Raw genomic sequence first — 23,318 nt, forward strand, 5'->3', positions numbered from 1 at the left:
TAAAAATAAATCTTTAAAAAATATATCTTTTAAAAAAGTGAACCAATGAAAGGTTCTTTCTCTCTCTCTCTCTCCAATAAATAAATAAGCCTTTTAAAAAACAAAAGTGTGGGGCTGATACAATGGCTTATCAAGCTATTTCTCCACATGCAGCACCGGCATCCCATACGGATATCCCAGCTGTTCCATTTCTGATCCAGCTTCCTGTCTGTGGCCTGGGAAAAACAGAAGATGGCTCTGGTCCTTGGGCTCCTGAACCCATGAGGGAGACATAGAAGTAGCCCCAGGCTCCTGGCTCCTGGCTTCTGGCTTGGCTCTGGCCATTTGGGAAGTGAAACACTGGATAGAAGGTCTCTTTCTCTCTCTCTCTCTCTCTTTTCCCTGTGTAAATCGACCTCTCAAATAAAATGAATAAATATTTTAAAAATAAAATAAAACTGGGATTTTTCTCAAGTTCCTAGCCGAGAAATACAGGGTTCTACAGAGGAAAACTTCCTCTTAAAAAACAAGAATCTTTCCAGTAAGGGCACAAATGGCCTATGACAAATGAGGACCTGTCGATCACATAATATGGAGATACAAACTAACATTAAAATATTTATACAGCCTTCTACCAATTGATAGCTTTTTAAAACATTTATTTCAAGTCCAACAAGACTTGAGGGTAAAGAATTCCAAAATCCATTAATGGCCTGAAGGTGGCAGTAAAAGTGCACTGCTTATGACAAAGCAGCCTTGAAATGACTGAGGTTGAAAACCTGTAAACATACAAAAGAAATCTCAAATGACTTTATTCTAATTAGCTGTGTAACTATTCTTACATTTGATACATCACAATTCACTTCTCAAGCACCTTGGTTTACAGCCTCTACACGGTCAAGCCTAATCTGCTTTTGATTTTTCTTGTTCTTTGTGATCTTATCTAGCTGGAAAAGTAGCCACTCATTACAAAGAAGAATATTCAAAAAGCAGAACATGAGAGAGAGAGAAAGAGAGAGAGAGAGGGATCTTCCAATCACTGGGTCACTCCCCAAAGAGCAGCAGCCACCAGGGTCAAGCACTCCTTGCAGATCTCTCACATGGAGGGAAGGATCCTGAGCACCTGAGCACCTGAGCACCTGAGCACCTGAGCATCTCCCACTGCTTTCTTAGGCACATCAGCAGGAAGCTGGAACAAAAGCAGAGCAGCCAGGACATGAACTGCATTGTGACAAGAGATGCTGGCATTGCAAGCAGCAATTAAACCCACTGTTGTCAGAGTACTGATCTTAGTTATTCATTTTTTTTTGAGACATGGCAGAACTTTCTTACAGGAAAACTAAGCAGTCAAGTCAATATGCTTATTTCCTGAGGGCCTGCTGTGTGAGACACTAGAGAGATGAACTATCTGAAGATGTGCCAGGCCTTGTTAATGACACACACAAAACAGCAACCTAAGAGATGAGTGTACCTTCGGGGGTCTGTCACCACACAACCACAAACAAGCAATGCCACAGGTACCTCAGGATCCCAGTTCTAAAACCATGATCACTGATCCTAAACAAAGCGCAACATTCGTGTTAGAATAAAAGCTCTCTATACAGGGTGGCCACAGCCACCCAAGGGTCTATGCTCCTCCATCCAACACAGCAGCCCAGTGTGTCCCCATGAACGGTGCAACCCACCTGCAGCCTTCCCTTTTTCTGTTCATGCAAACATACAGACTTCTCATACTATCCACATACTACGAACAATAAGATGACATCGCTGCAAATATGCAACTGACCTGTCACTGACGCTTTATGGTCCTTCTGCGCAGCCAAGATCAGCGCAGACTGATAACTAAGGAGGGGAAAAAGCATGTACAATTTTACGCTTTCCTCTCTGGGCTGAGTATAACATCTGCAAAGGTAGACTTAAGTGAAAACTAAGGTATACACACTACACCAAAGACCAACAACACAACAAAAGCCAGGAATGCAAAAAGGGCATGAGTGCTTTCTGAGTTTCAAGCAGCGTCCACCAGCAGAGCTCAGGCTTTTCCCCAGCGCAAGGGCTGATTAAAGGGACTCCGCATACAGCAAGGCTTCCATGTGGATGTCCCAGGTCCATGCTACCAGCCTTATTGATGGCCCAACAGAAGCTCCAAGAACAGGAGCCAGGCTGCAGGGTGGGTTTCCTCTAGTTTACATGAGGCCGGAAGCAGTCAGCCCCCGAGGGACGGCTTCGGCCACTTCCCCTTCCTGCCATCCGGGGAGAGTGATAAACAGAGAAACAAACTCCCTTGTTCAAGACAAAAATGTCAGTCTCCTCAACAGTGCTTACACTGGGCTCCCACAGGGCTCTCTCTGCCCCAGCCTAGAGACAGGAGACCTCTGAAGAGGCTGCAAGAAACAGGGACATTCCACACAGCAGAGAGACAAAAGAAAACTAGTGTTTGTTGTCTGTAGCACATAGTTCATATAAGCCACAGGTGAAAAGAAATAAGACTCCAGATGGTTAATTTTTTACCCATAGAAACAGCTTAAGAGAAGCAAAAACTGACCAAAATCCAGCCTTTTCCACTCCGAAGTCCAAGCTTTCTTTAAAAAGCTTTTTCTGAACACAAGGTATAACCCCTGCGGAAAGGCATGGCGGGATAGAAATGCCATCTGCCTCTTTCTCCTCCCTGCTGCTCTTGGTCCCCGAAGCTGGCGGGTACAGGCTCCATCACCAGCATCAGAGAGGGAGGCCAGCAGGAGCGTGGTCAGGGACCCTCAGCCCTCAGCCCACTGTCCCTTCCCAGGAAGTTCCTGCTGTCCTCAAGGCAGCTGCCTCAAGAGCGCCCTCTCCTTCCAGATTCTAGGACACCCCCCCCCCAGTCCCGAGGCCTCTCCGGGCTTCTGGGGGTCACCTGGGGGGTTCCTGAGTTACCCCAAGCACCTCTTGGAAAGACCAACCAATTCAGAAACAAGAATGCCACATACGGCAAAGGATTTGACTCTGCCTGAGAGCACCTTCCAGATATGTCTTTGATAGCACGGCAAAGGCACTCAGCACTTAGTTTTGGGAAACTTGTGGCATGGTCATATGAAATAAGGCAAGGGCAGACCAGGCCTGCAGGAGAGGGGCATCTATGCAGCTAGCGTGACCTTGTGGCCAAGGAGGAGCAGAAGTGAAACGCAAGTCCACCAGAAAAGGCCAGTGTGAAGAGTAAACTCAAATGATCATGCCGTGAGGGGTCACTCCAGTAGCCAGGGGAGCAGGCAGGGCGGCCAGTGCCCACAGAGGTTGGCGCTGGCTGCCAATGGCAGGTGCTGGCTCCTCTGGCCTCAATTCCCCAACTATGTAGGCAATAGCTCTTAGGGTGCTCCCAAACCCATTATTCTGGCAAGTGACCACCAGCACATGTATCTTGTCATTAAAGGGCAAGGATTTAAGCAACTTTCCAAAGTCATAGGTTTCCTATAGCTTTGACTGAGGAAAAAAAACACAGGTCCCCAGCCTGTTTAAAACTCAAAAAAACAGCTGTGTCTGTGCATCTTTTAGAGGCAGTCAAGCTATTCATAACCAAACACAAAGCTAAAGCAAATGAGATAGTAGGGGTTTTTAAATGATTATTATTATTTAAAAAGAGAGAATCAAAGGGAAAAAAATGAATAGGCAGGCAGGCGAGGAATGGACTGGGGGGCTCACATCTCCTTCTGTGGCCTTCATGACTCCTCACATGCACACTACTTCACTGAAGATTTCCCAAGTCTTTTTTTATTATTATTATTTTGTTTAGATTTGCATTAACTCTGTATGAAAGAAATCATTTCATGAGTCCGTTTGATAGAAATGGGAGAGGAAGCACTGGGGACTTGAACAAAATTCCAACTGACGTGTCAAACGCACTTTGGCCAATCAGAGGCACACAATCGAGCACCTCAATTTCACCCTCTTAGGAACGTTTACCAAGGAAGGTATGTATGCCTGTGATCTTAGCACTGTGGCAGTAAAAAGGCAGCCTCTGCTAGAAGCACCTACTAAGTGCAGGTGTTACATTCAGCAGGTGGGGCTTTCTTATTCAGGATCCTCCCAGTCTTGTCGGATGGACATAATCTCTCAATTCTGGGAATACAGACTCAGCGTGGCTAACTAATTGCACAAAATTCACACAGCTTGGAAAGTGAAGAAGCTACTAGACTGAGCCCAATTCCACTCAACATCAAACCTCTTCTTTCTATATAGATGGTACAGAGTAAGTATCCAAGTAACGTAATTCAAGGAAGTCCCCTCTTTTGATATGATTCTCTTAAAGGTGTGTCATCCTAAGCCCGACTTCATAAGCAAATCACTTGCGAAAGGGAAAAACCACATCCAGGGTCAAGTCACGAGCTCAGAGAGGCTTATTTCAGAAAGCACGTCCTCAAAGAGAGAGGCAGCAGCAAAAGCCAGTGGGCCAAAAGCCTGCAGCAAGCTCTACACTCCAACCACCCTGAACGTAACAGGCAAGCTGAAGACTGAGCACAGGAGCGCTGGAATCTACCCTGTTCAGAAACAGGCATCTTCATGCAAGCAGCACTGAGGAGCTTCCTCTCACAGAACTAAGCACACTGGAGAATGTTTATCTCGAAGACAGCCTTTTGATCAACAGGAGGTAGGTAGACAGTATCTCACTAACTTCATCACATAATATTATCACAAGTAATGGTTACCTACTGTATGCCACATCAGGGTTTCATGGTAGCAATTTCATGATAGTAACGCACTGCTGCTTCTATACTGGTGAACACTCTGGCAACAGCCCGTGCTCATATCTTTCTACAGCACTGAAATGACTTTGTGCTTGCCTGTAATACCTTTTACATTAAGGGTAAATGTGACTTTTTTCAACTCAAAGGAAATTGTTGATGTGGTAACTCTTAAAGGTACCTAGTTGGCTTAATCACTTGATTGTAACTATACTACTGCATGAAATATACATATTATTTCTAAGAAAAACTTCAGCCAGTCATGGAATCCATGGCAGAAAGCTGACTTGAAAGCCACAACCTTTTGACATTTATCCAGAAATTTCTCTGGTTCTGCAGAACACAGCCCACAGAGCTGTGCTCCTGAAAGGCATGCATCACTCACACCTTCTTTGGGTTTAAATGAAGGGACACAAGTGCTGGTGACAAATGGACTCCAGAATCAGCAGCTTGGTACAATGGGGACAGACAGACTCAAGATGGTTTGTAAAGTCTCAATCTAGATGTCAAAATCATTGTTGGAAAAAAGACAAAGTCAGAGAACCTCATTTATACTGTAACTGCTACTATTTAAAGATATATTGAGAGTAAAAACTAAAATGTAAGCCTCCCATGTTATTCCCCCATTATAGTGGAGTTTTAAATTTCCTGTTATAGTTTTCTCATTTGATAAAAAGAAATACACTAGTCACAGCAATATTTGGAAATTTTAGTGTGTGCTTTTAAATATGTAGAATATGATTCTAAATTTTTAACCTAAATATAGGAAAACTAGTCAAGGAAGGAAGGAGTAAGGGATGAAAGGACAGAAGAAGAGAAACAAGTCAAGTCTTGCACCCGTCCAGAGTAATGCCTCAAAAGGACTCTGCCCCAGCAACAATGTCACATCACAGACCACAGGAAGCAGCCCGCCCAGCTCTCACAACAGAAAGACTGCCAAGTGTGACCTGGGAAGGAAAGTTGCTGTGGGCCCTGTACTTGTAGGCCTGCCACAAGCTTCCACCTCTTTGCCGCGAGTCTATATTTAATGTCTCTGTAGCTGGTGTTGCATCACGTGTGAAGGAAGCTTCACACGGTGAGGGGCCCAGTCACATTTAGAATCACACATAAACTCCTTTCCATTCGCAATCGACAGTTTTTGTGGTAAAGGGAATTTAACGGTTTCAAAATATGCATCAATGGACTTCGAACTAAATTCATCTCAAGACACTCAGTTTGAATTCAACAAAGAGCACAGCAGTCTCTGCATCTAGGCAGAGCCTCTCACCCACAGCTCCAACAGTCCAGCCACGTAGAACACCACCCAAAATGCTCCCACTCCTAGACCCGGGAGAATGTAAAAACAGCACAATACTTGAGAGCATTTGTAACTTAACAAAATAAAATGGTAGATGGCCAACCATCCAAGTTCTCACTGGCAAACTGGAGAACAGTTGCCATGGGTCACCTCACCAAATGTCCCTTCCTCATCTGTCTGTCATTTCACAAGTGTCAGCTGGGTACTTAACCATGTATTCCACAGGCAGAAAGGGTACGGCAGTGAGAAGCGGATGCTGATGCTGTTTTCCCAATGAAAATCACTAGGATCAGTCATTAACCAGCCTCATGGTTCTTTTATTCATTTTCTAACCCATAATCCATCTAATAAAATTTTGTATAATGAGTTTTAAAAAACTCAATATGTGAACATTACAAATGTGTTACATAATATTTAAACAGAATGAAGGAGATAAAAAGTGACAAGTTATGATACCCCAGACCACCTTGATAGATAAGTACTGGCAATAATCTCTAGTGAATGCACTCCTTAATAATAAACACTGACAAATACATTGAATCTATAGTAACATAAAATACTCTCTAAATTAAAACTCACGGCATGTTAAACATTTTCCAACCAAAGGTTTTATTCTTTTTTTTTTTAACTATTTTTACAGTTTCTAAGTATCATGTGTATCAACAAGCTATAAGATGAGCACATCAAACAATCCAGTCCAGCTGGCCCCTTCTAACCACTCACATCCACACGAATACAAGATCGCAGCCCTTGTCTTCTACAGCTGCATCTTTATAATCGGGTTCTTTGTCAACATCACCGCACTGTGGGTATTCAGTTGCACCACCAAGAAGCGAACCTCTGTAACCATCTACATGATGAACGTGGCATTGTTGGACTTATTATTTATAATGAGCTTACCTTTTCAAATGTTTTACTACGCACAAGAGGAGTGGCCCTTTGGAGAACACTTCTGCCACATTCTTGGGGCTCTCACAGTCTTTTACCCAAGCATCGCTCTATGGCTATTCGCTCTGATTAGTGCCGACAGGTACATGGCCATCATACAGCCGAAATATGCCAAAGACCTTAAGAACACATGCAAAGCTGCGCTGGCATGTGCAGGCGTCTGGATTATGACTGGGACAACCACTGTCCCCCTGCTTCTGCTCTACAAGGACCCTGACAAGGCCTCCAACCCCCCAACCTGTCAGAAGATCTTAGACATCATCCACTTAAAAGCCGTTAATATGCTGAACTTCACACGACTCATTTTTTTCTTCTTGATTCCCTTGTTCATCATGATTGGGTGCTACCTAGTCATCATTCACAGTCTCCTGCACGGTCGGACATCGAGGCTGAAACCCAAAGTCAAGGAGAAGTCCATTCGGATCATCCTCACGCTCCTGGTTCAGGTGCTTGTCTGTTTCGTGCCCTTCCACATCTGCTTTGCCTTCCTGATGCTGGATGGGGAGGAAGGGAGGTACAGCCCCTGGGGGGCCTTCAGCACCTTCCTCATGAACCTCAGCACCTGTCTGGATGTGATTCTCTACTACATCGTTTCAAAACAATTTCAGGCTCGAGTCATCAGTGTCATGCTGTACCGTAACTACCTTCGGAGCGTGCGCAGAAAAAGCTTCCGCAATAGCAGTCTACGGTCACTAAGCAACATAAACAGTGAAATGTTATGAATGATAGGAAGGGATTTTTTTTCCTTCAATTTCTTTAAAATATACTTTATTATCTAGAGTAAAGGCATGTTCTGTATATTATCAATTTCCTAGTCTCTGGGGGAAAAAAAAACTTTAGAAACTCTCTGGTACAATCATGTTATTGTGACCATATAATTAAGCACTCTGAGGATTCCTTAAATTTATTATTTTGCTAACCAACCGACGTGTATTTAACAGTTGAGTCTTACCTATGCAGATAATTGACATAACTTTTTGGATTAAACTCCATGTACAAATGACTCATGTGTTAAGTCAGTAGCAGGAAAAATCTAGCTGCTATGTAGAATACTATAGCCTACACTATTTTCATCTAGATGCAGCCCCTTCACTTCTGATTTATATTAAGGATTGCAGATCTAATCTAGTACCTCAGGTTCTAAACATCAAATGTCCGGGATTCTGACACGAGTCACTGCTGGCAACTGCTGCACAGCAAGCCACCCTGAGGGCAGCAAGCAGCCAAGGGAAGGAGACTGGAAAGACCCCATTAAACCAGTCCTCCCTTGCTATGAATTTCCTTTTTAGAACAGACTACAGCCATTAAGTAAACACTTCCTGAGAGCCTGTTTTGTACCAAACCCAATGTAGAGAGATAACTTATGTATCTGACATGAAAATTTTAGTATACACAGTATAATAATCAAAAAATGCGTGGAAAATGGTATTAAAACCTACATGTAGGGGCCAATGTTGTGGCATAGCACATAGCCCTACCTTCGGGGATACCAGCATCCCATATGGCCACTGCTTCATGTCCTGGCTGCTCCACTTCCCATCCAGCTTCCTGCTAATAGCCAAGGGAAAAGCAGCAGAGGATGGTTCAAGTCCCTAAGTCCCTGTCACCCAAGTGAGAGACCCAGAGGGAGCTCCTGATTCCTCTTTTGGGGCCTGGAAGAGCTCTAGCCATTGTGACCATCTGGAGAGTAAAACAGCGCATGAAAAAGCTCCTCTCTGCACCTCTGACTTTCAAATAAATAAATAAAAAATAAATGTTAACATTAAAAGAAATGCACATTTCTTTTGGTGCAAGAAAACCTTGAATATGCATAGTTGCTTCATAACATACATATTTTAATTGTACTTTTTATTAATATCATTTTATGATACTGTTCCATAGGCCCTGTAATTTACCTTATCCCCTCCCCAATTCCCTCTCCCCTCACTGAGTTCCCCTATATCATTACTATACTATAGTCCTTCATACACAGTCATATATGTCCATCATTGCGGGCATGGACAATAGCAGAAAGTCCAGCATCCTATTGTCAAGACACAGTTAACAGTTTCATTGGGAGTCCATCTTTGTCTAGAAGCAGAGATGCATACTGCATTGTATCCTCACATCTGGATACGACAGTCTCCATCACAGTTACTATACATCCCCTATGAGCTTTTTTAAAAAGACATGATATTTGTCTTTTTGGGACTGACTTAAAAAAAAAAAAAGATTTATTCTTACTTGAAAGGCAAAGCTATAGGGAGAGAGGAGAGACAGAGAGAAACAGATCTTTGTTTCACTCCCTAGATGGCCACATCAGCTGCATCTGTGCCATTCCACAGCCACAAGCCAGGAGCTTCTTACAGATCTCCCAACTGGGTCAGGGGCCCAAGGACTTAACCAGGCCATAAGCAGGGAGCTGGATCAGAAGTGGAGCAGCTAGAACTCAAACCGGTGCCCATATGGAATACTGGGGCCACAGCTAGAGGTTTAGCTTGATATACCAAGGCACTGGCTCTTCACATACATTAATTTCAAAAGTTCATATTTTCATTTCATTTTCTACCAATCTTAAAGTTTCCACGGCCTACTCTCAACTATACTGAGACCTATGCTTATATAATTTATCAAATGGAAAACTGCACGTAATTGTCTTTCTTATTAAGAGGAGTTACCTATGGGATTACAAAGAATAAAACAAAGCCTCACAGCAAAAACTTATGTCATAGTTCTAACAATAAAATTATAATCTACAAGCTTTATCAAAAAATTATCTAGCACTATAATGAGACATATTTTAACCTGACTGGTAAAAATTCAAAATTCCACAGTGCTGAAGGGAGGGTGGCGAACAGTGAGGTTGATTCTGGAAAATTATATAATATTCATATGCAAATAACAACAAAAATAATAGGACAAATATGTAACAGGCATGAATTACTAGAAGTACTTAATATATGTAGTTTTCAATAATGGAGCTATCTTTACTTTCAAATCCTGATGGTTATAATTTTGAATTTAAATAACAGCAATGATTGTCTTAGGTTCTTTGCAAAGCACTTGAAAAAACTGAACAAGTCTACATATGGTCCAATGACCTTACCTTACGGTCTGATTGAGCTTACACTATAATCAAGGTTATCCCTGCCATATTATTAAGTATATAGCAACATATACATAATATAAAACTTGGTTCTCTCTCAAAGAGGGAGGTGTAGAAAGCACCCATAACAATAGTGGCAATGCAATTAATAAATACTAACAGGGATACTAATAAACTTGCTTAACATATAAAAGGACAATCAACCCTGCTAAAGGGAGAGAGAGAGAGAGAGAGAGAGAGAGAGAGAGAGAGAGAGAACACACGCGCGAGTGAGCAGAAACCAGCCAAGCAGGCACAAGAATGCAAATACAGGGTCCAGCATTGTGGCCTAGCAGCTAAAGTCCTCGCCTTGAAAGCCCCGGGATCCCATATGGGCGCCGGTTCTAATCCCGGCAGCTCCACTTCCCATCCAGCTCCCTGCTTGTGGTCTGGGAAAGCAGTCGAGGACGGCTCAGATCCTTGGGACCCTGCACCCGTGTGGGAGACCTGGAGGAGGTTCCTGGTTCCTGGCTTCGGATTGGCTCAGCTCCAGCCATTTCAGTCACTTGAGGAGTGAATCATCAGATGGGAGATCTTCCTCTCTGTCTCTCCTCTTCTCTGTATATCTGACTTTGTAATGAAAATAAAATAAATCTAAAAAAAAAAAAAGAATGCAAATACAAAGCATGTTGAGAAACCTGGAGGACAATGGAGAAGAGGCCTACAAAACTGGATGTTTGTTAGACTGCTGGGTTTGGAAAGCAGGAAGAAACCCAGCATCCTGGGGGGAAGAGGGTGCTGCTGCCAAGATCCTAGCATTGACCTCAGTGGGCTCACAGGGGTCATCTACAAACAGAATTCAGGACACAGAACTTGAAAGAAGTAACTTGCTCAAGATCCCACACGAGCATTAAAGGGCAGAGCTGGGCTCTCCAGTCGGGTGTGTGTGATGCAAAGGCCAGGCTATCCCTGCAATTCCATACCGCTGAGTGCGGCCGGCACAGGTGCCACAAGGCAGGCAGCAGGAGTCTGAGCTTTGGCGTGAAGGAAAGAACGATATAAAGGTTTTCACATGAGGACTGGTATCACCATCAAACCTGGATCTTAGCAAAACAACATCTGGCAGCACTGCACAAAATGCTTTGAAACTGACAGGAAGACTAGCCAGAGAATGACTGCAAAATGAACAAAGAAAACCTCAAAGTTCAAACTGGGATAATAACAGCAGAAGTAAAGAAGGAAAAAGTTCACTTTGAATTAACAACATTACGTGGCCTGCACCGTTGACAAGAGAAGGAAAGGTTTCCAGGTCAGATGACTAAGCATATGGAAATGCCACAGACTAAAATATGTAGGACAGAGGGAGGAGGGGAAGAAAGGAGAGAGAAAGGAGACCACAACTTCTGAATTTTCTTTGCGTCATTTGAAAAGAAAACATTCTTTTCTAGATGTCACTAAGAAGTAAGACTCTAGAAAGATCAGGGAGTAACATGGGCTGGAAGTAAAGAGCTTCGAAATCAACAACAGATGTATTTGAAGTTATGGCAGTGGACAAAACAGTTCCTAGAAACCACTGGGTGTAGGCTTGGGAGCAGCAGAATAGGAATTGAGGACAAAAACAGAGAGAGGGTACTCCGGGCTCAAGACAGCTGGTAGCCTCCAGCAATAAGGAAAGGTAACGAGCACTTGGTAGGCCAGGGAAAGATCAAACCAGGTAATGTGTGGCTTTAGAAATCAGGTGGTTAGTAGGGACCTTAAGAAGAGGTTTATTGGTGGTGGGGTGAAGAAGGAGCACAACAGGTAGAAAGTAAAGAGTGGTTTAAAAAAAAAAGGATGCAGGCAAATTTGGCATTAATGGGAAAGATAAATAGATGTTACATAAAAAACACTGTAAAATTTAAAGCAGTGTCTAAAAGTAATCTTTCTTGAACTTCTGAAACTTTTGCAAACTGCAAAAAAATAAAAAAGATGTATTTTAACAATTAAAAGTTTATTTACTATGATAAAGACTTATAGCCTAAGAAGTCTATGTTCAAGAAAGTCAAGATTTTAAATACTCATTATCATATTCTGTGATTTGCAAAGGAAGAGAGATACATTCTCAGAGAACAGATGAATTCACATTCACATTGGTTCTCAACAGGAATACCGTTAAGTTTTGAATTTATGCAAGTTTCCAACTCTTGTTACCAAGATTTCCATAGGTAAATTATTCCCTAGGTAAAATTATTTCACTTCAGGTAAAAATATTCCCATGAAAATCAAACATGTATTAATCCCCTTTTTGCATATCATTTGATATGATTCAATAATAAAATATATTAATGTGAAAGTTTTACTATATCCTACTCTGTATAGTAGAAAAATGTAAGTCACCAGACTGGGGGACAACACAAATAAGGAGCAAAGACCATGCTGCTTACTCATCCCCCACATGTACTCGAACACAGACAACACGCACAAAGGCGCTTCTAAAACACCACAGAACTTACTGAGAACCAAAATAGACTGTCCTGGCTGGACAAGTTTCAGGAAAAACTGATTTAACAAGGCTGTGCTTTCTGAATCATCTTGGAATCACTCCTGACAACTACACTGCTTTCCACAACAGCAGAAGAGTCAAACTTCTCAGTCTAATGATAGTCCCAACCTGTGGAACCCAACAAAAACTGCCTGACAATTCTGTCACAGAACTTCAGCATTTTCACGCAAATAATATTTATAATAGTACATTAATGAAATAGTTAAAGGTTGGAATTTATGGATATCTGTTTTAACTGCGATTTGGCAAATCCTACTATGGACAACAACACTGTAAATCACATCAATGTAAGCCAGAAAGCTATTAGAATGCTAGTTATTTATTCTTATCTATTTGAAAGGCAGGTCAACACAGCGCTCCCATCTGCTGGTCTACTTCTCAAAGGTCCACAATAGCCAGTGCTGGGAGTTAGGAACTCAATCCAGAGGCCCCATATGAGCAGCAGAGACCCAACTACCTGCACATCACCTGAGCACATCAGCAGGAAGCTGGAGTTGGGAGTGAAGCCTGGACTTCAGCCAAGGCAATGTGATACAGGCTGTGAGTATCCAAACCAGCAGGCCATGTACTAGGCCAAATATCCACTCTGCAACATTATATGTGTTTCTAAACTAAGCAAAGTAAATTTGAATCAAGATAAACACATTAGCCTAATAGTTATCAAAAAATAACAAAAATAACAGCCACATGTACTTAAAATTTTTTTTGAGGTTCAAGTTACAGAATTTTAAGGCTCAAGGTACGTAATTGGGAAATGAGACAGAATATTTCATACTGTTTCATTTTCCAGTGATGGTCTCATATACTTAATTCAGAGATGCTGTAAGGCCATTAATATCTGCTAACAACTCTGCCCCTAGACACCAGTTACTTCAAATTCTAATACTCAAGCTGTATGTTTTTAAAGCAGACCAACACAATAGGAAACACATATGCTCCTGAGCCAACCTGGCCACTGAGCTGAGTCAGGTTGACTACAAAGCTGGAACCTACATACTGGCTGTGTTTTATCTTTGATACAGGTTTATAAACACCATCAGCTTCAGAAACAAAACAAAACAAAAACTCTTGCAACAGATTGTTGGCCTCGCAGTTACAATACCATATCCTCTATCATAGGGCTTGGTTTCTGTCCCTGCCTCTACTGCGGACTACAGCTTCCCCCAGTGCCGACCCTGGGCTGCCAGCTCAGGTTGATGCTGTTCCTGCCACCACCTGGGAGACCTGGACAGAGTTCCTGGCTCCCAGCACCCCTGCCGGCTCGCCAAGCAACAGCAACACACATCTGGAGAATGGTCTGGCAGATGGGACCACCAGCTCTCTCTGTCTCTGACTTTTGCCTTTCAAACAGACAAAATTTTGAACAATAAAAAAAATTTTTCAAAAATTCTTCAGAAACTTGATTTCAAACAAATTTACTTTATCCTAATCATTGTGCTTAGTTGTTCATAAAATTACAAAGTCAAAATTTTACTCTTAATACAATATGAATTCCATCTTGAGGACTTAAATGTTAATCATACACTGGATTTTTTTGCACATAAAACCAATTTATTGCATCTAAAGTTTTAAAACATTCTTTGATTGCCTTTAACGTACATGAATGCTTTCAATTACATCTAAGGGTTTTGAATTAAGTCAATCTTCAAAACTACTTACAATCCAGAAGGCAAATTACTGGCTGCAGTGATACCAAATGAATACTTCATAGCTTCCACAAGAACAAGGTCAAACAAGGCTGACAAAACCCAGGAACCCAGCAAAAAGGACTGAAAAGATAAAACAGGAAAAAATGTAGTGAGATGAACCTCCTAGAGGCAAACCACTCCTTATCTAGTTAGAACCAGTCTAGGCATGCTTTTTCCTTCAAAAAAAAGTTCACACAAATTTCATATAATGAAAAACTGCAGATGTGTCTATAAAGTTTTTCCACCAGAATAAATTTTTCTTTTAACTCTATTTTTCCATGAATTTCCTGAAGTATTCTCATGTTACTTGTCTGAATTCTTTTTATTAGGACACACTTATCAAAATCAGGGAGCAAAATCACATTGTCCAAATGCATTACTTTCTGTAATTGCTCTATGTTAAAGAGATGGCATTATGGCAAGAAATATTCTCAACAAGTAATACCTAAGCCATGAAGCAAAATAAATGAACAGAATTGTATTAAAATGCAAGTTCTAATTAAAACTTTTATTAACTACTCAATCTAATATTACTTATAATTATTGTCATAATTTATTATGCTAATAAATTAAATTTTTGAATTGATTAATAGCCACACCGTAAATTAGATACAGGACCATGCAACTGAAAAGATAATTACAAATAATCAACAAGTTTAATAAAATAAAACTTATGTAATCAAGAGAAAAAAAATCTATTTTTTTCTATTAACCTAAGTAGTAAAGGCAAAATACAGAAAAACTTACTGCAAATTTTCTGCTTCCATATCTTCTTTCAAATATTCTAAAATTATAAATAAGTAAACTACTGCAAAAAGTGTCTTTCAGATCAAGGCAAATTATTCTTCCACAAATCAACCTCCAAATCTAGGTGGAGAAAAACAGGAACAATGACTACGAGTGATACACGTTCAGGGCTCTTCCTGAGCAAATTTACAATGTTCACTTTACACTGCTGCTTTTTTCATGCTCTAAACAAAATCATAAAGAATATTTACAAGAAAAATTAAATCTGTGTCTTCTCTAAGACACAAGTTCAACACTTCTAAAATTCTTTTTACCAATAGAACAAAGAGCACTTAAAAGGGCTTGCATTTTTTAAAAGCTTTATTTTTTTTATTGCAAAGTCAGATTTACAAAGAGAAGCAGAGACACAGAAAAAGTTCTTCCATCCATTGGTTCACTCCCCAGATGGCCACAAAGCTGGAGCTGAGCGGGTCTGAAGCCGGGACCAATGAGCCTCCTCTAGGTCTCCCACTTCCGTACAGGATCCCAAGGCCTTGGGCCGTCCTCCAAGCTGTATTGCAAGCAGAGCATGTGAGATATAAACCAGCACCGATATGGGATGCCAGTGCTTGCAGGTGGAAGATCAGCCAGTTGTACCTTCGGACTGGCACCTGTCCCTTCATAGTTAATTGATGAGGTTTGTAAAACAAATATTAACTCCGTAATTCCACAATCTGTCTCCCTTGGACCTCTGGTTAACACTATTCTACTACACATCTGAATTTGTTTATGTATCTCCTTTAAGTGGGCTCACACAATACTGGTCCTTTCATTCTGGCTTATTTCAGTTTGCACAATGCTTTCAAGGTTCACACTGAAATATGTATCAGAATCTCAGACTCTTTTATGGCTGAATAACATTCCATCATATGCGTGGACCACATCCTGCTCATCGACTCATGGGGCGTCGGATGCTAGGGTTGCTTTCACCTGCTGGCTATTGTAAATGATGCTGCTATGACTATATGTGACACAAACCCTGCCTCAAGATAAGGAAGAAGCAGCACAGAGAAAGTACTGCACTGGTATAAAGTCAGACAACCTAGGACAAGAAAAGTCAGAACACAATTGAGAACGCTGACTGTGGCATGCCTGCCCATCTGCTCCGAGCTAGAGACCAGGCAGAATATCCACGGTTGGTGCTCTAGCACATGGGTCAGCCATGGCCAGCAGACTCCACTCTTGCTGCCAGCCCAACAGAATCAGGGGGCCTGCTTGCAAGCCTGGGCTGAGGCCATAGCAGCTGGGGTGAAGCAAAAAAGGTACCATGTCATGGGCACACACGTGTCACACAAGAGGGAACTCCAAGCCTCTTACTTCCCCCAGAAATCCCAACTCACACTGAAACCTTCAGCCAGCATACACTACCCTCTACATATCAAATGTGACAACTCACATTTGGAAAGTGACAAGCTACAGCGACATTAAAAAATCAGAAATGGCAGTTCCAAGTCCTCCTTCCTTACATTTAACACCATAATGGAAGACCTGCAGGCAAGCCCAGGGAGCCACTACGAACATCCAGGGATTGAGAATCAAGACTGCAATAACTAAACTGCACCAAATTACTTTAACAGAATCCCCACACTATGATTTTTGTTTGTTTCTTTGGGTTTTATATAAAGGAAAATTTTTGTGTTTAAGAAAGAACCTTTACGTTTCACAATGCCTGATCCCCTAAAAATCTATTACTAGCATACAATCAACAAACAAAAAGAGAGCTGCAGACCAGCTTCCTGCCTTCACTCAGAGCCTCAGCAACAGCCCTTCCCGAGCTGGCCCTCCTGGAAACCCGGCCTGCACTGCACTGCCCACACTGTACTCCCATGGGGCTCAGTTCATACTGCTTTCAGAAGTAAAATGCCCTTTATTTTCTTTAATGCTAATTAACAGTCTTTTTTTTTCCTTTGAGACCAAACTGAGAAGTTACATCCCTAACGCTCCCCAGGGCCACCTCACCCTGCACTGACCCTCCTCATTCAGTTATCTGAAGATTTCATGTGTGTCACGTGCATGCACGTGCACGCGTGTGTGGGTATGTGGGTGTGTGGGTGCGTGTGTTAGGTTCCCCCACGCAGAAATGAAACTCCTCCTTATCTCTGCGGCAGCTCTTACAAGTGCACACTGGGAACTTCCTCCAAGCCTCTAGCAGGAAGGTGTGGTTACTCACACTGCTGGACAGAGCCGTCTTCCTTTTAAGGAGTTCAGCACTTACAAAGCACAGATGCCCAAACTATCCTGAGCCAGACAGTCCAATTACCTCAGAAATCAAGAAGGCACCAACCTATTCCTTGTCACAGCAACTCACAAGGCTCGCTGTTGGCCTGACACGAGAGTCCCTGGGGATCATTTTAAAGCACTGTGACAGAGTGGGTTCAACTCCAACCACAATGCCAACATCCCACAAGAGCGCCAGTCCAAGTTCCGGCTGTTCTATTTCCAATCCAGTTCTCTGCTAATGCACTTGGAAAAGTAACGAAAGATGGCCCAAGTGCGTGAGCCCCTGCCATCCATGTGGGAGAGCCAGAGTGCTAGACTTCTGGCTTTGCACTATCCAAACGCCAGCTATTGTAATCATCTGGGGAGCGAAACAGCGGACAGAAGACATCTTTTTCTCTGTTTCTCATTCCCCCCCCCCCAGTTCTACCTTTCAAATAATAAAGAAAACTCAAAGAAAGGGCAAGGCAGGGGAGCAGTGCTACGCTGTAGCCGTTAACACTGCCAACTGTAGTTACAGCCTTCCCTTTTGGATACTGATCCACATCCTGGCTGCTCCACTTCCAAGTCAGCTCCCTGCTAATGGTCTGGGAAAAGCAGCACAAGATGGTTCAAGTACTTATATCCCTGCTACCCAAATGGGAGGCCCAGACAAAGGTTCTAGCTGCTAGCTTTAGCCTGGCCCAGAGCTAGCCATTTGGCCATCTGAAGAGTAAAGCAGTGGATGGAAGATTTCTCTCTCCAGTTCTATCTATAACTTTCAAAATAAATAAATAAACCTTAAAAAAAAACAAAACGGACCAATGTCCAGCTCTCTGCCATTAGACTCTGGGTGGTCCTGGGTGCATATAAATATGTGTACGTATATTATATATGTACGCACACACAGAGAGAGACACACACAGATACATGTGGGAACTCCAACAAAGCTCATGGAAAATAGAATTATAAATATTTTATACAAAAATATTTTAAAAATCACACATAATGAAATATTTTAAATTGCTCTTACATTAATAAAATGTTTTAAGGAATTCACAAATACACAAGACATAGTAACTTATCTCTTTTTTAAATGATTATGACATGCTGCCAGGGTTGAGAGTCACTGATTTACACAAACTGAAATAATACAAGCTGTAGCGTAATCCTGGGAGAGAACAGCACACGGTCTCCAAAAGACCTCAAGGATCGGGGGAAGCCAAACTGAGCAACGGCACTGGTCACGTCACTATGAAGAGGTCAGTGCCCAAAACAAGGATTAATGCATTAGGTTCTAATCAAGCACTGGACACAGACAGGGTGGCAGGCTACCCAGCAGAGTGGGCAGGGACCGCCCAACTAGCTCTAGCACAGTCAGTGAGGTCATCGTGACAGCACCAGGCTCTCTTCCCCGCAGCAAAAACTCAAAAAACCAATTTCCTACCTGGCTTAACCACTACTCTAAAAATAATCATAAATTCAAATCCGTTCCAGCTCAAAGACCTTAGATTATCTAATCAAATATTCTATCTGAGACTCTTGTAAATGTTAAGTATGCATACTTCTCCTTAAAAACAATTTCACATTACATAAAAATGTTCTTGCAATTACAAATCTCATTTTCATGAATAAAGAGTAAAAAGGAAACAGATGTGCCAAGTGCTTCATTACAATCTGCATGGCTAAAAATATCAATCAATATACCTGCAAAATTTATTCTCTGACAAAGAGTGCTTTTTAAAACACCAGGGACTTTACAAGATGAATACTTGGCCAGAAAAAGAGGGTAAATCTAGAATAAAGGGTGCAGAGGCAGGCTGAGGAGGCGGAACTCACCTGGAAGTCGTTCTTGACGGCCTGCAGGTCATAGACAAAGAACTTCTGGCAGTGAGGCAGCAGCAGAGCCAGCAGAAGGGACAGGGCACTGGGGACCAGCAGGAGGCTCTTGGACAGAGGTGCCTTGTCTGCAAGGAAAAAGGAACCCTTTCAGAAGGACTGTTCCTAGACTCTAAGCAGCTCATGGGTGAAAAGGGAGAGAATTCACTTCTCAGTCAGAATGCAGACATCGGTCAGAAACTTTCTATCATTTTTTCAAAACATCCACCTGTAGAACCAGAAGAGCAAGAGACCCCAGACACAGTGGATTTCCTGCCGGGGCCTCGGGGTCAGGTGGCTCTGAGAGGGGACCACATCCAGTACCTTCCACAAAACGCCATTACTTGAGAGGATCCCCTAGCCAGCTCCTGAGTGTGCAGGAGACCCACACACGCAAATATGTTCAAGAAAAAAAAAATTACAGGGGTTGACAATGCTAACGCCATGGCCTTGAGGGGTGCCCCTGCCCATGACCCGGAGGCCAAGTCGGTGCTCCATGACTGCCTGTGTGCCCTCAGCTTGGCACTTAGAGCAGCTCCACAAAGGCCACTGCTCCCTCATGCAACCCTCCGCCTGGCAGGACGAGACCAGGATACTATCCACCATACCCGGAATATTTTAGAAACAGCATAAAACTTTTCCCCACTCTTGATGTAAACAGAAAGAAGCAAGTTGCATTTTGTTTCAGCTTTTCACTTTAGGCTAATCCTCCACATGCAGTGTTGGCATCCCAAATGAGCACCAGTTCGTGTCCCGGCTGTCCCACTTCTCATCCAGCTCCCTGCTTGTGGTCTGGGAAAGCAGCAGGTGGCCGAAAGCCTTGAGACTGTGCACCCATGTGGGAAATTTGGAAGAAGCTCCTGTTTCCTAAGTTTGGAATAGCTCAATTCTGGCCATTATGGCCATCTGGGGAGTGAACCAGTGGGTAGAAGATTCTTTCTCTTTCTCACCCTCTCTCCTCTTCAAAAGTCTGCCTTTCAAATAAAATAAATAACTCTCTAAAAAATATTTATTTTAATTTGGCTGAAAGAGCCAGGAGAGAGCTCTTGCATCCTCTAGCCCAGGCCCAGTGGCCACAAGGACCAGGAAGGGCCTGGCCAGGCAGAAATCAGGAACCCAGAGTCCCATTCAGGTGTTCCACTGGCTCCCAGGGCCCCAGGCCTGAGGCCATCAGCAGGGAGCTGGAGCAGCACAGGACTGCCGGACTCACAGCGCTCCCACAGTGAGCACAACTCACTGCACAACACACCACCACACCACACCAATTCCACTTCCAGGTTTTCCATTTTTTTCCCAAAAACAGAATGTCAGCTTTTCCTTATCCAAGACCATTTCCTACTGTGTGACATCTGGGTGGCCTCTCCTTTCCCTCCTGGGCTTGCCAAATAAACTTATCTTGTACCTCGTTTCCCATGGACCATTTGAAGAGCTTTGGGTCTTAAATGCTCAGAGCTGCTCTGAGGGTGATATGAAGCGTGCACAGCACAGGGGATCCAGAAAGGGACTCCACCTCCAGGAAGCCCACTGCAATGTACATGGCCCTGGGAACAACTGTGCCATGCTCCTGGTTCCAAAAGGCCAGTCCTGGGAACCCACATACCACCAGTAGGTTTATTTGCAAAAGCCAAACGAAGTTTCCATGAGAGAAGAGGATACTTACTTTTTTTTTTTAAGCTTATTCTAAAACATAAAGCCCTGCCCTCCCTTTCTGTCATTTTTTTTTTTTTTTTTGTCTCATCCTCCTATTAGGAAATATGTCACACTTAGAAAAAAGTGTGGTTTTGGCTTCACTGAAGATCTCCACTTGCTATACTGGGGCTACACGGGGTGATTCGGATCATTCTACCACTACTTTCATTCTTGTGTTTGTTCTCCTATTTGAGTACCAATCTGTCCTCACGGCCCTTAACTAATTCAGTGTGTCACAATCATTTAGACCTGCATTCTTTTTCTTTTTTTTTAAGTGCTCCAACCATCCCATCAGGATCCCTTTAACCACGGCCCACCAGGACCTTGCTCTGCCCACCCCATACACCCATCCTCTCTCAGCACATTCCTGGCTCACCTGCCATCTCCACACCCCACCTAGCACTGCTCACAGTGGCCCTGGTAGGAAATCAGCTTCAGAAACCAAATCTGGGCACCAGATGTGTAGTTCTGGGTGTCACAGCTTCTCAGATCTTACATTTTTGAAATCATGACTCATAATGATATTTCCATTTCAAATTTAACAACTGACCACCTCAGGGATTTTTCCTTAAGGTCTGTTTTTGTTTTTTCTACTTAAATATTAACATTTACCTTTGTGCTTTATCCTAGAGTCTATACAATAGTTTTAATGTTATACTATCAATATCATATTACACACACTGTTTAACACATCTGTGAAAGTGTTTAAGGGCTTGTTATTTTCTTGTCCTTAAAATACAGCCACTGAGGACAAAATCAGATGGTCAAAAAATACTTAAATAGGGGTCAGCTGGTTACCTTGCAGTCTGCAATGCCAGCATCCCACATGCTCCACTGTCAATCCAGTTCCATGCTAATGCCCCAAAGAAAGCAGCAGCAGATGACCAGGTATACTTGGACCCCTGCACACATGGAAGACCTCGGTGGAGCGCCTACTTTTTGGCTTCGGCCTGACTAGCCCTTGCTACTGCAGCCATTTGGGGGAGTGAAGCAGAGGATAAAGTCGCAGTCTGTCTGTCCCTCCCTCCTTCTCTCCCTGCTTCCCTCCCTTCCTTCTTCTTTCCCTCTGTCCTTCCCTCCCTCCCATGTCACTGCAGGCATCGGGAAGTAAACCAGCAATGGAAGATTTATATTCTCTCTCTCTCTCTCTCATCTCTTTCTCTCTCTCTCTCTCATCTCTCTTTCTCTCTCTCATCTGTGTGTGTGACGATTTCTCTCTAACTCTTTCAAATAAATAAATCGATCTTTAAAAAGAAATGAAGGAGAGGGGCTGGCATTGTGACACAGCATGCTGAGCTAGTGTCTACAACATGCCATATGGGAGAAGGCCATATTGGAGCACCAGTTCATGTCCTGGCTGCGCTATGCTTCTGGTCAAGCTCCCAGCTAAGGCAACTAAAAAACAGCCATGATTGCTCAAGGATTTGAGTCCTTGGCTCTCATACAGGAGACCGAGATGAGGTTCCAATCTGCTGGCAATGGCCTGACCCAGCACAGTTGCAGAGGTCACTTAGAGAGTGAAGGTTGAAATCTCCTGTGTGTGTCTTTCTCACTCTCTCACTTGTGATTCTGCCTTTCAGACAAATAAGTACATTTTTTAAAGATTTATTTTTATTGCAAAGTCAAATATACAGAGAGGAGGAGAGACAGAGGAAGATCTTCTGTCTGATAATTCACTCCCCAAGCAGTCACAATGGCTGGAGCTGTGCTGATTTGAAGCCAGGATCCAGGAGCCTCTTCTGAGTCTTCTACACAGGTACAGGATCCCAATGCTTTGAGCCATCCTCTACTGCTTTCCCAGGCCACAGGCAAGGTGCTGGATGGGAAGTGGGACCGCAGAGGCATGAAGCGGTGCGCATATGGAATCCTGGCATGTGTAAGGCAAGGACCTTAACTGCCAAGCTACCACGCCGGGCCTAAGAAATAAGTAAATATTTAAGGGGCCGGTGCATTGCTCAACTGGCTAATCTTAAACCTCCAAGCCCAAGGATCCCACATGGGTGCAGGTTAATGTCCCAGTTGCTCTACTTTCCATCAGCTCCCTGCCTGTGGCCTGGGAAAGCAAGGGAGGATGGCCCAAAGTCTTGGGACCCTACACTAGTGTGGGAGATCCAGAAGAAACTTCCGGCTCCTAGCTTCGGATCAGCTCAGCTCCAGCCATGGTGGTCATTTGGGGAGTGAATCAGTGGATAGATCTTTGTTCTCTATCTCTCCTTCTCTCTGTAAATCTGCCTTTCCAACAAAAATAAAGAAATCTTTAAAAAAAAACCTTTAAACAAACATTGGAGTAGAACAAACATAAATTTAAAAACAAAAATCAAAAATGAAGAAGAGGATATCACTACACAACCCAAAGGCTCTGGAAGGACATTAGGATTATTCTGTGGATACCACTGGGCTGTACACTTCAAAATCATCACAATACAGAGCTTATTTTTCTTTTTAAATATAATTTTTTATTTTTATTGGAAAGTCAGATATACACAGAGGAGGAGAGACAGAGAGGAAGATCTTCCATCACTTGATTCATTCCCCA

At 42.8% G+C, this 23,318-nt stretch overlaps 2 protein-coding genes across 2 annotated transcripts in view; one reads left to right on the forward strand and one right to left on the reverse strand.

Moving 5' to 3' along the window:
- The window catches only part of UBAC2 (UBA domain containing 2), a 154,987-nt gene that overhangs the window by 113,647 nt on the left and 18,022 nt on the right, over positions 1 to 23,318 (reverse strand). Inside the window, exons 2-4 of the mRNA XM_012926824.3 lie at positions 19,055 to 19,182; positions 14,981 to 15,100; positions 14,205 to 14,314 (exon numbers count right to left, since the gene is read on the reverse strand). Coding sequence (XP_012782278.2) covers positions 14,205 to 14,314; positions 14,981 to 15,100; positions 19,055 to 19,182 — 358 coding nt within the window. The remainder of the gene's footprint in view (positions 1 to 14,204; positions 14,315 to 14,980; positions 15,101 to 19,054; positions 19,183 to 23,318) is intronic.
- On the forward strand, positions 4,478 to 7,690 carry GPR18 (G protein-coupled receptor 18). The gene is made up of 2 exons (XM_012926826.2): positions 4,478 to 4,604; positions 6,632 to 7,690. Exon 2 carries the CDS (start codon positions 6,666 to 6,668, stop codon positions 7,659 to 7,661), a length of 996 nt encoding a protein of 331 aa, XP_012782280.2. The 5' UTR covers positions 4,478 to 4,604; positions 6,632 to 6,665; the 3' UTR covers positions 7,662 to 7,690.

The sequence above is a fragment of the Ochotona princeps genome, chromosome 12, assembly GCF_030435755.1.
Source record: "Ochotona princeps isolate mOchPri1 chromosome 12, mOchPri1.hap1, whole genome shotgun sequence".
NCBI classification, from domain to species: domain Eukaryota; kingdom Metazoa; phylum Chordata; class Mammalia; order Lagomorpha; family Ochotonidae; genus Ochotona; species Ochotona princeps.

Coding starts and splice junctions, on each gene's coding strand:
- GPR18 (XM_012926826.2), top strand. CDS start 6,666: ATGAGCACATCAAACAATCCAGTCCAGCTGGCCCCTTCTAACCACTCA.